This window comes from Spermophilus citellus (assembly GCF_964194105.1).
Source record: "Spermophilus citellus genome assembly, chromosome: 8".
Classification (NCBI taxonomy): Eukaryota; Metazoa; Chordata; class Mammalia; order Rodentia; family Sciuridae; genus Spermophilus; species Spermophilus citellus.
In genome coordinates, this window is record NC_138189.1 from 138,700,594 (window position 1) to 138,715,175 (window position 14,582).

At 46.0% G+C, this 14,582-nt stretch overlaps 1 protein-coding gene across 1 annotated transcript in view; it reads left to right on the forward strand.

Moving 5' to 3' along the window:
• The first annotated feature begins 571 nt into the window (after window positions 1-571).
• MAML3 (mastermind like transcriptional coactivator 3) overlaps window positions 572-14,582 on the forward strand; it is a 396,777-nt gene continuing 382,766 nt past the window's right edge. Inside the window, exon 1 of the mRNA XM_081304141.1 lies at window positions 572-2,041. Coding sequence (XP_081160267.1) covers window positions 1,577-2,041 — 465 coding nt within the window. The 5' untranslated portion in view covers window positions 572-1,576. The remainder of the gene's footprint in view (window positions 2,042-14,582) is intronic.

Here is a 14,582-nt window from a genome sequence, read left to right on the forward strand (position 1 = left end):
AAACAATAATTGTCTTAATAACAATCATTATATACAGTGAATTAATAATATTGCAAGTTTTTTGGTGCTTTTTTTTTCTGTTTATTCAGAATTCGGTATTTGTGTGTTAAGACTGGTCCAGAGTTCGAACAAGTGTCCATAAGCAGGCTTGTTACTAGAGAGGACTTATTACCTGTGTTTGAAAAACAAGTCACTCATTTGCCTTTCTCTTTCCACATGGATGGGAATGACAGACGACTGCTGTGAGGCCGCAATGTTTCTGCCTGGTCATGCACAGTTCTGCAATATAATGCATAAATGTATAACAACAACTTGGGCTCACAGGCTACCTCGCTTGGAATAAGGAAATCCAGCCAGGCGCGTCCCTGTGGTTGTCCTCGCGCGCGCGCGCGCGGGCGCACGCGCACACACGTACACACATGCACATATACACTCACACACGCACACACAGGTCAAAAGTTGATTCATTCCTGAGATCCCAGAGAATCTTTCTTTTCCCGGTTCCTGGCGGCTCAGGCTTCCCAGTCTGGGTAGTAGTGAGGTTGGGGCGTGGGAGGGGCGGGGAGGGTGAGGCAAAGGAGGCGGGAGCCCGGCGCCGGGTGCCGGTGCGTGCCGCGCCCGCTCCTGCCGGGTGAGTCCGGGCCGGGTTTTGCGCCGTGTCCCCGGGCTTGTCTCACGGCCTCCAGCCGCCGCCGCTGCCGTGTTTACTGAGCTCGCGCGTCCTGATATCACTCCGCTGGCATGGAGGAGGAGGAGGAGGTGGAGGAGCGAGAGGAGGAGGAGGAGGCGGCGGCGGCGGCGAGCAGTTGATCATTGTGATGGTGGCAGGAGCAGCGGCGGCAGCGGCAGCCCAGCCGAGCGTTAGGGGCTGCTCTCCGCGCGGCGTTTTCCAAAGGACTTCACCGATCTACTTTTGCAGTCGCCTCGGACTGTCCATGTGTTTACTTCCCCCAGCCCGAGGATTCGATATCTAGGTTCCTGTGAAATGCAACTGAGCAGCCAAAGTACTTTGAGAACACGGGGCGGCATAAACACCAAAACTTTTTTGTGGAAGGAAAATGCAATAAGCAAGCTTGCCGTTTTCCGATGCGGTGTGGAGTGAGTGTGTGTCGCGCGTGTCCGCACTGGAGGCATATGCTTGTGTGTGTACATGGGGTGTGTTTTTCGGTACGTAGGGAGAAAATGCTTGCCAACTACCGGAAATCTCCTGGAATTTATTAGAAAATAATGGATTATAAAAAGAAGGCAGGCGAGGAGCGGATCTCCCCTTGAGTTGCAACCCGATTTGCTACTGGCTCAGTTTGTTGTGATTCTTTTTGTTGATAGGTGTCTGATGGTATTCCGATAACACCCCCCTTTTTTCCCCCTCCAGCTTTACAGTTTAAAAAAAGGAAACAAAAACCACCCCAAAATCTCTCCCCCTTTTTTTCGCCCCGTCGGGATCGCTGTTTCCATCCATGTGCTTGCGTCTCCCCCGCGTTCCACTTAAACTATTTTAATCCTTGGACCCAAGGAGGAGGCTGATAGGGGGGTGGATAAAAAAAGTTCTTCCAAAATAGTGTGCCCGGGGAGCAGGATGGGGGATTTCGCAGCCCCCGCTGCTGCCGCGAATGGCAGTAGTATTTGCATCAACAGTAGCCTGAACAGCAGCCTCGGCGGGGCCGGGATCGGTGTGAATAATACTCCCAATAGTACTCCCGCTGCTCCGAGTAGCAATCACCCCGCTGCCGGCGGCTGCGGCTCCGGGGGCCCCGGCGGCAGCTCGGCGGTCGTCCCCAAACACAGCACGGTGGTCGAGCGGCTCCGCCAGCGCATCGAGGGCTGCCGGCGGCACCACGTCAACTGCGAGAACAGGTACCAGCAGGCTCAGGTGGAGCAGCTGGAGCTGGAGCGCCGGGACACGGTGAGCCTCTATCAGCGGACCTTGGAGCAGAGGGCCAAGAAATCGGGCGCCGGCACCGGCAAGCAGCAGCACCCGAGCAAACCCCAGCAAGATGCGGAGGCTGCCTCGGCGGAGCAGAGGAACCACACGCTGATCATGGTGAGGGCGCACTGGCAGCGGGCTTGGGGTGCGCGTGGGGGGGGGCGTGAGCTTCTTACAGGGTGTGTGAGGGTCTGTCTGATTTGCACCGTGGGTGAGGTGGGATGAAGCCGAAGGGTTAACGTCAACTTTTCCTAGGGAAAAAGCTGTTGTCGCCGCTACCTGTTAATCTGTCAGGGTTGTCAGATTTGGGGAGGAGGGGGTGGGGGAGAAGCCAGTCACGACTGCGAGGGGCGGAGGGAGCCTCGAGGAGCGTCGGGTGAGGTGCAGGAAAAGTTTCCCCCTCCCTTTCTTAGATACAGATTTGAAAGAGAGTGAACCCCAGAGTTGAAACCTTGCTCCTCCTCTTTACCGCTCCCCTCCCCATCTCTCGCCGCGCCGCCTAGCCTCCCAGGACCCGTCCCCTTTCGCCCACCCCTCTCTGCACATCCGCCGGGTGTAGGGAGAAATTGATGCTGTCGCAGATTCTGGGCGGGCACAGGGCCCTCAACCCCTTGGGGGAAGGGGTAAGGGAGAGCCTCTCCTCCCCTCTCAAGCTCACCCCCTTTGGGCTGAGAAAGTCTGAGAGTTTTGTGAATGAACTTTGAAGTGGGTGAGAAACGAGCGAGACTGGCTACGCGCGCGCTCGCGGGAGCGCGCGCGGATGCGGGACGCGGGTGCGCTGCGCTCGCGGCTGGAGACCCGGGGCTAGCCCGGCAGGTGGAGCAGTCTGGAGGGTCGGGAGGGACTCGGCCCAGCAGGGGCGGGAGGCAAGAGCTACTAAGCCCAGGGCTTGCGCCCAGAGTCTCCGCGGCGCCACTTGGCCTGGGGTTCTCTCCTCTTTCTAAACTTGCTTGCACCCAGTCTTCTCCGCCTCACCCCCGCCCCGCTCCTCGCCAACTTCCCAGGCCGACGTAAGGAGCCTAAAGGAGCGGAGGATAGCGGGGAGGTGAAAGAGGCTTAAATGGCTGGGTGGGTGGGTTCGAGGCAGGATGAGCAGCCAATGGCTTAACTTCTAAGGGAGGAAGGGGCAGTTCCCACCCCCCTAACCCTGAGGGTGGAATCCTTTCTCCTATCTCCTCTCCCGGGTTCTTAGGCTTTCCTTTGGTGGGTGGATGGGGGGGGAGGCCGGAAGCTTGGGAAAGGTGTCTGCACCCCCTCCCCCACCGCGCTGCCCGGCTCTGGGCCGAGGGTGCGCGGGGTGGCGAGGCGGTGGGAATGCTATCTGGAGCGCGCCCGCTCCCTGTGCACTCCGCGACTCGATCGGCCGCGCAGATACCGGCGCGGGCGGCCCTGTGTGTGTGCGGTGTGCCAACCGCGCACGTCCGGGATCTGGGAGTCCTCGGCTCGCCAAGGGTGGTGTCAGTGGCGCCGCGGGCTTTGGCCCGGCGCTCAGTGACAAAGAGCCGGCTTGGGGGAGGGGAAGCTGCGGCGTTGCTCTCCACCTCCCCCCGCTCCGCACGTGAAGAGGAACAATTTGTTTATCTTGGGCTTCAAGAATCCTGCCCTCCTCCCAGCTCCCGAGGCCGCCCGGCTCCTCCTCTCTCTCCTCCCTCCTGGGCAAGATGCTGCCCGGTCCCGCCGGCAGCGCCTCCCTCCTCCCCCTGCTCCTCCCCTCCCTTCCTCCTCCCCCGGCCCCTCCGGCCCGCCTTCCCCCTCCCTTTTGGAACGCGGTCTTGGGGGGAGGGTGCGGGAGGCGCTTTGTCCGCCTCGCGGCCCTGCTCAGCCCAGGGCGGCCGGTTGGGAGGGGTGCTGCGCCCGCGGCCCTGCCCCCTCCGCCGCCCCCGGCCGCCAGCGCGAAGAAGGGGCCGATTCGGTTGGAGGAACCACGGTCTCAGAGTCGGGGAGGGAGCTTCTCGCTTTACAAACAGGAAGCCAAAAGCCACTGACACACTGTAGCTTTTCTGATTGTACCCGGAGGCGGGGCGGGACCTGCAGCCTGGGTACCCGACGCGTACCCATTTCTCTTCCAGACCCCGCCCCGCTCGCGCTCTCAGCGGTGGAGACCCACTTTGTGAACCTGAGACTGGGGTAGAATTTGAAAGGCATTTAGGATTTCAGCTTTACCCTCCCTCGCCCCCTTTTCGTGTGTGAGAGTGTGTGTGTGTGTGTGTGTGTGTGTGTGTGTGTGTGTACACCCCCTGCTCACAGATTGTGTAGAAATGGGCTTTTTGCTTGGGATTCCAAAATCCCCGTCCCACGGAATCACGATCTTAGGTGATGAGGACCGTCGAGGCGCTTACCTCGCCAGCTGGAACAAAAGCCAGTGTCGTTCCCTGTGCTGGGTCGCTTTTGATCGCTGCGAGAGCAGAAGAGTTTGCAACCACAAAGTTTTCGTGTTTGGGTTATGTTCTTACCCATAAGCTTTGGGATAGGTAGGGAGGACTCGGGGTGCGCGCGCCTCGGTTGTAATGCATCCGCAGGTGGAAGTAAGCCCAGCGTCCTGATGTTACCTGGGAGGCGCAAGCCCAAGCCAGAGCTGCTGCCTTTGCAAATGAAAAGATGATGCTTACTTGAATAGATGAAGACATCAGCTGTAAATTTCATAATGAATCTCAGTTCACCAAGGTGACAACAGAGACTTGAAAAATGATTGCCAGAAAATTAAAAAAAAAATTTCCCTATCAATTTTTGTGACAATAATTTAGCCTATTGACTACACTTGGCGCCAAGGCACAGAATAGGATCATATTGTAGCTTCCACTGTTTCACATATGCATCTTTCACTGATACCAGTGCGAAGTATGTGTGATGAATGTTATGAAAATAAACAGCCTTAAATCTTAAGCAAAGAGTTGTGTATAAATTCTGTGTACTAAAAAAGGAAAAAGAAAAATTAACATCATCCTCTCTACAAGTTACATTTCCTTTCAAAATAATTAGTTTAAAAATTCACATCAGCCTCTGAAATGAAGACTTTTTTTTTAACTTAGCTTATGTGTGAGATAAAATCTGAAAGACAGAAGTTAGGAAGAAAATGTTGATCTTCATTTTCTTGAATTGACTCCTGAATTATAGTTGTGCTTCAGTGAGGCACAGAGCAATTAAATGTAGTTCTCAGATTGGGCTCTCCATTTGGAAAGCCCTTAAGAAAAACTATGATCAACCACAGCCAAATAATAATAAGGATGATGATAAAAATAAAGGTGAATAGAATTCTTTTCTATTTTATTGCTATTGTTTATTTTGGGAGGCCAATATGTTGAAAGTACAAAATATTGATTAATCCTCTTTCTGCCTGGCTTGGGTTAAGAAGGCAATCTAATGAGGGCTTTATATTTTTGGATTGTTTTGCTGTTTTAGACATTAACAAGCAGGGGCATGGACAACCAACTAGAAAGCAAAAAAGCAGGGTGGGTTAGGGCAAACAGGCATTCTTTGGCTCCAGGCTATTGTATAGGGTCCTGAGTTTGTCTGGGTTCTCAACAGCACAGCTGATGGAACAGGTGGGACTTCTTAGTTTTGAAATTGCTTAACCTCAGCTAGGAGGTCCTTCTAGACAGAGAGCTGAGCTCCTACCCCAACCCCAATCACTACCTCTTTGTTTATGGCGAGGGGCTTTTCCCTCCAAACACTTGTTGATGAGAACTCTTGATTTCACTTATTAAAGAATCCTAGTCACAAAGGTATCTTTTCCTAAAATTTTAATTTTTTTTATGGAAATAAATGAAGTTGTTGTTTATTTGCTGTACTTAGAACTGAGGTTCTGGTTATATTTTTTAAAAAATATTTTTTAGTTGTAGATGGACACACTACCTTTATTTATCATTATGTGGTGCTGAATATTGAACTCAGGGCCTCACACATGCTAGGTGAGCGCTCTACCACTGAGCCACAACCTCAGCCCCCTGGTTAGAGTTTTAAACTAAAGTTCAGTTGGCAAAGTTCATTTTCAAGCCCAAAGATAAATTGACTTGACAATGGGTGATCATTCAGGCACATTGAACAGCACCACAATGAAGTTTTCAAAATTTCAAAATGGTGGTCGTCTTACTCCACATGGATAAGACCCATATTGTTTTTAGGACCTTTTCACTGCACTGCCACCATTATAACTTTGGGAGCATGCTTAATTTATAGAGCATTTACAGACTACATAAATCTGTGTGACCTTTGCTCTGAAGAATTTATCAAATAAAGTTCACTTGATTCTAATATATTAATGACTGGGTGTTGGAGACCACTGCACCCCTGCCACAATGTTCTCATCCATTCCTGAAAGAGATCCAGGCAATGTCAACATACTAGCCCAGTGCTAAACCTTCTGATAAATGAATTGGGTTTGCTATTCCTGATCCTACTGAGGGTGATACTCTGGCTCTGCATCCAGGTTTCTTTGCAGGCTTGTACTATAATCTATTTCTAAATCTTTCCTATGATAACCTTTTCATTGGCTTTTCCTGTTTTGCTGCTGTTGTGGAGGATAGGACATAGCTGTAACTTAACTTCCCATAGCCCAACATAGTGTACTTTAATAAGTTTGTGGGAAACTTTTTAAACTTCGATTTCTCTGTCCTAAACATGTTCTGGTATTTTATTCTCAAGAAGCATTTTTTTTCTTTTTTTCTTTAAGCTCTAATACGTCTAATTCTATGCTATACTTTCTTTAGTCCTAGGCAGCCAGTGGTCAGAAAGTAGAAGTACAGTCAGTTAATCATTAATCTTAATCTACAAAATGCTCTTCAGGCTGAGTCTTTTCCAGGGAAAGCTGCTGTGTATGTGCTCTTTCTAGACTGACTTTTTAGAGTTATAAAGTCAAACTTTGAATGTTTTGCAAGTTTTCTGCCACCTAATATGACAGAAACGAGCAGTTCTTGTATATGGTTCTGGTAACATTCTGTGAAAAGGATAAGGATCTTAGACCTTAAAGTCAAGTTAAAGAAAATTATTATCTGTAGTCCTCTGTGAGACCAATAGTCAACTAAAAGAGATGTCCTGATGGGGATTCATTTGGGTAGGAAGAAATGGAAGCCCCCCCCCCCCCAATCCATTGTCCCCTCCCAACACACACACTGGTGCTGGTCGTAGAAGAGCTAGGACTCTAGTATAATAAAGCACATTGCACATTGCATAGTAATTCTTGGACACAATTGAAGTACTTGTCTTTTATCGAAGGCCACTTGTAGAAATTTATTTGTGGTGAGTGTTCTGGGTTTGTTCATTAACAGTCCTGTGCCACACTCTTGAGTTTAGGATGGCTAAATTCTGTCTTTTTCCACATTATCCATCATAGAGAAGTGTAACATCAATCAATCAGACATTGAACTCCTACAAAGAAGAACATATTTAAAACTCACTCTCAAGGTATTCATAATATCTGCCTCTTAAGTCTCTCAAATAGCTTTACATTTTCACTCTGTTCCTCCAGAGCTGATTGTTGAGTTTTAGATCCTGAAGCTGCAGCTGCTGGCTTTGTTTTCCCTCCCCCCTCCTGCTGCCAACCTTTTGGTCTTTCCCCTGGTCCTTAACACTTTCACCAAAGAGTGGGAAGAAGCAATAAGAAGAGGAGAAATTTAATTTTGGTGCTTCTGGCTCTCATAACTAATGAAACAATTGGGTAAGACACTGCTTTGGATTTAGTGTGGATTTGATTTTAGACATTGTTTACCCTTCCTTAGCACAAATAATAGAGAATAGATCGGATTTTTAATTTCATTCATTCAGCCATATTGGTACACAACCCATAGTGCTTCACAGAAGTTAAAGTGTGAAGTCGTGTCCTTGCATCCCAGGCTTTGACAATGTGTATTCTTTGTAGGTTTCATGATTATTCTAGCTAGTTTTAAGGGAATACCAGATTTTTTTTTTCTTTTTTAAAGTCAGCATAGTAATTGGGCTTCAGGCTCTTGCTCATCTATGATATTTTAAGGAAAATAATAGGTCTATAATATGCTCTACATTCCTGCTGTTTCAAACTAATTTGACATAGGTGCCTGGAAAAAAAATTAAAAACAACTGATTTATACATGATTGCTGCACTGTTTTAACCCCCCACTCCCAAATTTAATTTTTATTTAAAAATATAGCTTTTTTTTTTTTTTTTTCCAAACAGACACACTCCAGAACTCCATTATTTAGGTTCAGGAGTTGGAAATATACCTTTAGGACAATCAGCTATCAAGAACTGATTAATTCTCTTTTACTTAAATTTTTAAATTTAAATCTAATAAAGTATAAAGAACAAAAAAACACAAGTTTGGATAAAGTCACTCAGAAAATGGAGTTGAGGCTTCACTATTTAACATATACTTTTTATCATAGGGTTCTATTCAGTAGATAAAAGAGGAGTACACACTTTGTTTTTATTTTATTTTGGTCTAGATGGCTATTCCATCTGATAAACTGTAGAGAGACTTTTGAGTTCCTTTCTGCAGTTGGGAAAGAAACACAGCCATTCCCTTAGGGCCACATACACACATGCAAAGGAAACGGAAATTACTAATATGTCGCAGGTTTTCCTTATTTGGTGTGTGTGTGTGTGTGTGTGTGTGTGTGTGTGTGAGAGAGAGAGAGAGAGAGAGAGAGAGAGAGAGAGACTGTTCTTGTGAGAATTTAATAAAAATCTCAAAAGGCTTGCAATGTTTGCTCTGACAGAAGAAAGTGATTCCTTAAGAACAATTTAGGCACTTCCTTTTAATTAAACGGAACCTCTCATTGGCTGGAAATGACCTAATGTTGAAGTAGAATCTTTTAAAATACTAATAACATTCATCCCCTTTAGCATTGGCTTCACAACTGCAGAAAACTTCAATGACACATTTGATTCTTAACTAGCAACTTTCAGAATTTCTGAGTGACTTCTAACCCCTGAGGTCTCCATCCTGCTGGGTAGAATCTGGTTGTGTCAAGTTTCACATTTACAGGATGCTACAACCCTCCATTGCATCAGCATTAACTTCTGCTTGGGAAGAGATTAGGATACCAGGATGTGTGTCCCCTTCCCTCTCCTAGCATCTTTCTCCACCTCCAGGACATTTGTCTGCACAGGGGCTTCCTTCCTGGTCAAGGGAAAAGGCAGAAGAGCCCCGAGTGCATTTGTGTAGGTTCAACCTGCCTTGTGCCTGTGACCCAAAAGGATCGAAGGGCTCCAAAAGATGAGCTCTGTTCACATCCTTTATTGTGTCAGTGGTGGGTTATTTTCTGTCTTTGTTAGATGCTGAAAGTAGCTCAGTGAATGAGAGGGAATCTAAAGGGTTGGTTCCCCGGTAAAGAGTTTTAAGGAGCTAACGGTAACGGAGAAGCAAGCGGAGATGCGCAGTTTGGAGGCTTTGCTGTAATGGATGGCAGGGAAGATGGGTACAGGAGAGAGGATTGGTTTTGCCCATTTGTGGTAAACCATGTCCTGCTGTTTTGAGAGTTTACAGAAGAAGCCTATGCTTTTAGTAGTCTATCCTGGACCTGCAGACCTCAGTGAAACTTGGATGTGAATTTTCAAGAGCTAATTGCTATATTATTTGTATAAAAAATTGGGAAAAAATTCATGTTCCTAAGATTATTCTCTTAAATGATTACTACTGCCCTCTGAATGGAATTACTATGAAATTCCTTTAATTCAGTGATTCTCAACTGGGAGAGATTTTGCCCCATCCCCCAACCAACAGGAACATTTGACATTTTTCTTTGTCACAAACTTATGGGTGCTACAGATATTTAATGGGTAGAAGCCAGGATGCTGCTAAATGTCCTATAAGGTACCCACAACAAAGCCCTGTCTGATCTCAAATGTCAGTACTACTGCTGCTGAGAAACCCTGGTTGACAGAGGGAGCATCCCTAGAAAATTGAAAATATGGCAGAGCTTGGATTTACACAATATGGCTTTACTCACATTCTGAAAACATTCTTACTGCTTCAGGAGTGGAGTGAGGCAGCACTACTATGGGAGGTAGAGAGTCCTTAGTAGATAACTGTGCTGCTTTTTAGTTCTGTCTTGCTGGCCTAGGACCTTTTGCCTTTTACTTTATGAATATCAACTCTGTCCCTTTGCCTGTCAGAAGGTGAACAGTTGTTCTTTTCATCTCTGGAACAAATGTTAGGAACACACAAGTTAGTACTGTAAGAGTCTGCTGCGCAAATGTTAGCTATATACATATATTTTTAAAAATTTATTTTTTGGTACTGGGCACTTATTGTTTCCATTAACATATCTAACAAAACCACAAAAACCATTTTAGGGGGCACTTTATCACCAGCTACATCCTCAGCCCTCTTTATTTTTCATTTTAAGACAGGGTCTTACTAAGTTCTTCAGGGTCTCACTAAGTTGCTGAGGCTGGCCTTGAGCTTGCAACCCTCCTGCCTCAGTCACCTGAGTCAGCTACCTGAGTGGCTGGGATTATAGACATGGGCCATTGCACCTGGCATGTTAAAATTACATTCATTCCACTTCGTTGTTACCTCCCATCCAAATGCAGACTAAAAGTTGAGTGATTTGAGGCTTATTTTGCTCATACCTGAGCCAAGGTCTAAGGAATCTGCAGGGGGCAACAGTTGCTTCTGGGGCTGTATTCTAGCTACTTGGGGATTCAGTGGTGAAGGGGGCATCCTGGTTCTCATTGGACGACAGCAGGGCACAGTTGCACATTGCAGATTAACTTCCTGAAATGGTATTTGTGGTTTTGTCAGACATGTTAATGGAAACAATTAATAAACTAACATTTAGGAAAAGCCTAAGGGTGCTAAATGGTTTGTATCTTCTTGCAAGCATTGCTTTCTGTAACAAAATTACAGAATTTATTTCAGTTATTTTAAGGGAGGAAATTACGTGCCATGGTGGGGAATAAGATTGAGGTATGTTTACTAAAAGTGAGGCGAGTTGTCTCCCCCTCCCCCTTAGCTCTTTCTCTCCCTTCCTCCCTCTTCTTTCTACCTTCCCTCCTTCCCTCCCTCCCTCCTTCCCTCTCCTCCCCTCCCCTCCCCTTGTAACACCTGCTCATGACTTGACATTAGCTGTTAGAAAAATTACACCAGGAGGACCGCATTTAAGAAGGAGCAAGCAGGAGCACTGGGAGGGGGGACCTACCTGGGGATGTTTAGTCTGACCCAGGGGGTGATAGGATTGCTTCCTTAAAATATATGAAGGGCTGCCGCCGTGTGAAGAAAGGATTAGATGTGCTCTTCATGGCCTCAAGGGGATACATTTAGGATCAGAGGTTGGTGGTTATTAGGAGCCAGGTTTCAGTATAATATGTATTTTAAAAACCAATTTTATGAAAATTAAAGCTGCTCAGAGATGGAATGGACTATCTCTGTGAGTGGCAGTGTCCCAGCGATAGCTGTTCAGTTGGCTAGAATGCTGGAGAAGGAGAAAGATAGGGACTTTGTTTCTTTATTCATTTTTTCATCTTTATGACTCCAAAAGAACCTACCTGAACATAGGAGGCACTCTAAGTATTTGTTGAATCAATTACTAAGTGAAAGAAAACAAAATAAGAAGTGACTTAATTCCTTCCCTCAAGATGTTCCCCTTCTTAGAAGTTACTGTGGGTTAGGGTCTTGTTCTCCTGACCATCTTCTGTTTGTTTACATGTATTTTATATATTGCACATAACTGCACATTAGTTTTTTCTATAGAAATTGAATCATGTATATTGTTTTAAGATATATTCCCCCCCCCATTAATGTATTTTATTTATTTATTTTTGTCTGGTGCTGGAGATCAAAAAGGCCTTGAGCAGACATTCTACTGCTGAGCTGTATCTCCTGCCCTCCATTTTATATATTTTAGATATCTGCCCCATTTGGAACATATAGATTCTTTTCTATTTTCTTTTTTGTACTGGGGATTGAACCCAGGGGTATTTAACCACTGTGCCACATCTCCTGCCCTTTTAATTTTGAGACAAGGTCACACTAAGTTGCTTAGGGTTTCACTGAATTGATGAGGCTAGCCTCTAACTTGTGATCCTTCTGCCTCAGCCTCTGGATCTACTGGGATTACAGGGCTGTGCCACCACACCCAGCTAGATTTTTTCTCATTCTTTTTAACAGCCCACTTAGCACTGCATGCTGTGAAAGTTCTGTAATTAATTGCATGATCCTCTATTGATAAACACTCTGTCAGCCTCTCCTTTTTTGTTACTTCAGTGTTGCAACATCCTTATCCATACATCTCTTGAACATACATGCCAATTTCTGCAGTGCAGATGTAGGGTTCTTTCTATATATTTAATATGTATAAACGGAAAGAGGATGGCACAAATGTATCTTAATCTAATATGGTTAAATATGGCACATGACCCTTATTACAGCCCATTTTAGGGCAGATGATAATTGTGTCTCCTTAAAAATGTGGCTTAAAAAAAAGTATCAACTTAGTAACTACCTTAGTCTTTGCACAGAACTTTGAGAGGCTGTGTATCTAGCCAGTAACATGGTATAGAAATGATGGTTCCTTCTTTTCAGCTGGACCTAAAGAGGAGGCTGAAGTAGAAGGCTGATTAACAGCTGCTGCTCACTCTGTCAAAGTGGGGAACTCACCTCCTTGCATAAGTTTGCAGGACTCTGTTCCTGTCCTGAGCTCCGTGTTTCACAGGCCTGATTGTGTGGCTTTATTATTCGTAACATGCGCTTCAACTCACGATGCAATACCTGGGGGTGTCCATGGGTGCATAGTTGAGTGGTCCTACAGGTCTCGGGTCTTGAAGTTGCCACTTCCTACAGGTTAAATTACCCTGACTAATCCAGTCATCTGTGAAACATGGTAATAATAACTTGCTGACCAGGCCAACTGTAGAAAATGCATCCAAATGGACTTGCCTGACAGTGGCCTTACAGCGTCTGTTTAGACAGTGAGAAGTCCTAGCAGTGTCGATTATTCGCAGGTGGTGAAGTGGGCCCACGAAGGCCCATCCTCAGAGTTCCTGTTATTTGATTTCCTCTGGCATCGCAGCTTCCTTGGGTGGAGACACACAAGTCTGTATTTTTACAGTAGCTGGAGCAGTCTGGCTCCAGCATCCAGTTCTTGGTTACTACATTATTCTGCCCTCTCTTGACTGCAGTGGTCTTTCTTGGAAAGGTCACCTGAGTGTCTCAATTTTCTAAACAGCCACGTTCTCCCAAGGAACAGTCCTCACCTGCTCAGCTTGTCTTTGGGACATTAGGTCAGTCTGAACAGGAGCCCAAAGTAAGGTTGTTATGGATGGGAGGTGTCCCCCCAAAAGCTCACGTGTGGGACCATGCAAGAAGGTCCAGAAGAGAGGTGATTGGGTTGTGAGTGCCTTAACTCAATCAGCAAATTAATCCCCCTGATGGGATTAACTGGGTGATAATTGAAGGCAGGTGGGCTGTGGCTGGTGGAGGTGGGGCATCCGGGGTGGCGTTGGGGTATATATTTGATTCTGGCAAGTGGAGTCTGTCTCTCTGCTTGGTCATGTGAGCTGCTTCCCTTGGCCACACTCTTCCACCATGATATTCAGCCTCACCTCAAGCCCAGAGGAATGGAACCAGCCTTCTATGGACTAATACCTCTGAAACCCTGAACGCTCAAATAAACTTGTCCTCTTCTACAGTTGTTCTGGCTGGGTCTTTTAGTCACACCAGTGAAGTAGCTGACTAAAACTGGTGGTGCTGGCCCTTGCTGGGAGGACCTCAACTTTGCTGTCTCCTGGCCTCACATACCTTTGGCCTTGTGTGTACCTCCTTTCCCCCTCGCTACTACCCAGGTTCACTTTTGTCACAGTGAGAGTAGTACCTGGAAGCTTAAGCAAGGTGTAGGTGACAGTGAGATGAACCAGGAAATAGATTAAGGGTAGGAAAGTGGGAGATGGGGGCCTACAGTTACACTTCCTCTGATTCCAAAAAAATTAGGCACCGAGCTTTCATTTATGTTGATTAGCCACTTAGGGTCACTTAGCAGTCACACAGCATCTTAGAAAAAACCTTTGGCCAACCAAGGAAACTCAGCTGATGTGCTCAGTGCAGGCTTTAGGGAAGGCTTCATCCTAAACACAGCTAGATTTCTTCTGTCTCCATGGCTTAAATCAGCAAGATTGGTTGAACACAGAAAATAGGAAACTTCTCCCCTTAGCTGAACCTAGTCCATCTCATATTACAAACTAAGAGATTCTTAAAGGTGCTTCTCTGGTCGTGCCACAGAATTCCAGTCTTTGGCTTTTCCTGGTCTGTTACCTTCTCTGTTGTCCTTCCTAGGAGTGTCATGCCACCTTTATGGGTGTTTGCTACTGATTTTTCTGGGCTCTCTCTCTTGCTCTAGAATATTTTCTTTGAAGGATGAATTTCACCTACATACAAGGTAGATAAATATCTTGCATTTTGCATGAAGTATAACCCTTACCTTTATGTTGAAATGTTTTGAGTCCTAGTTAGCTCATTGCTACCTGATTATAATATTAGATAAAAACTTCTCCACAGGCTATTGAGATTTGCTGTGATAAACATCTAATTTTTAATTCCTTTGGGAAATGTTTTACTGTATTTCTTTGAAAGAGTCCAGAGATCATTTGAAATATGTAATAAAATGACTGGAAGCAAATTTTACCTTGTTATAGGTAAATTTTACCTTATTTAAAAAATATATCTATATATCTATATCTATATCTATA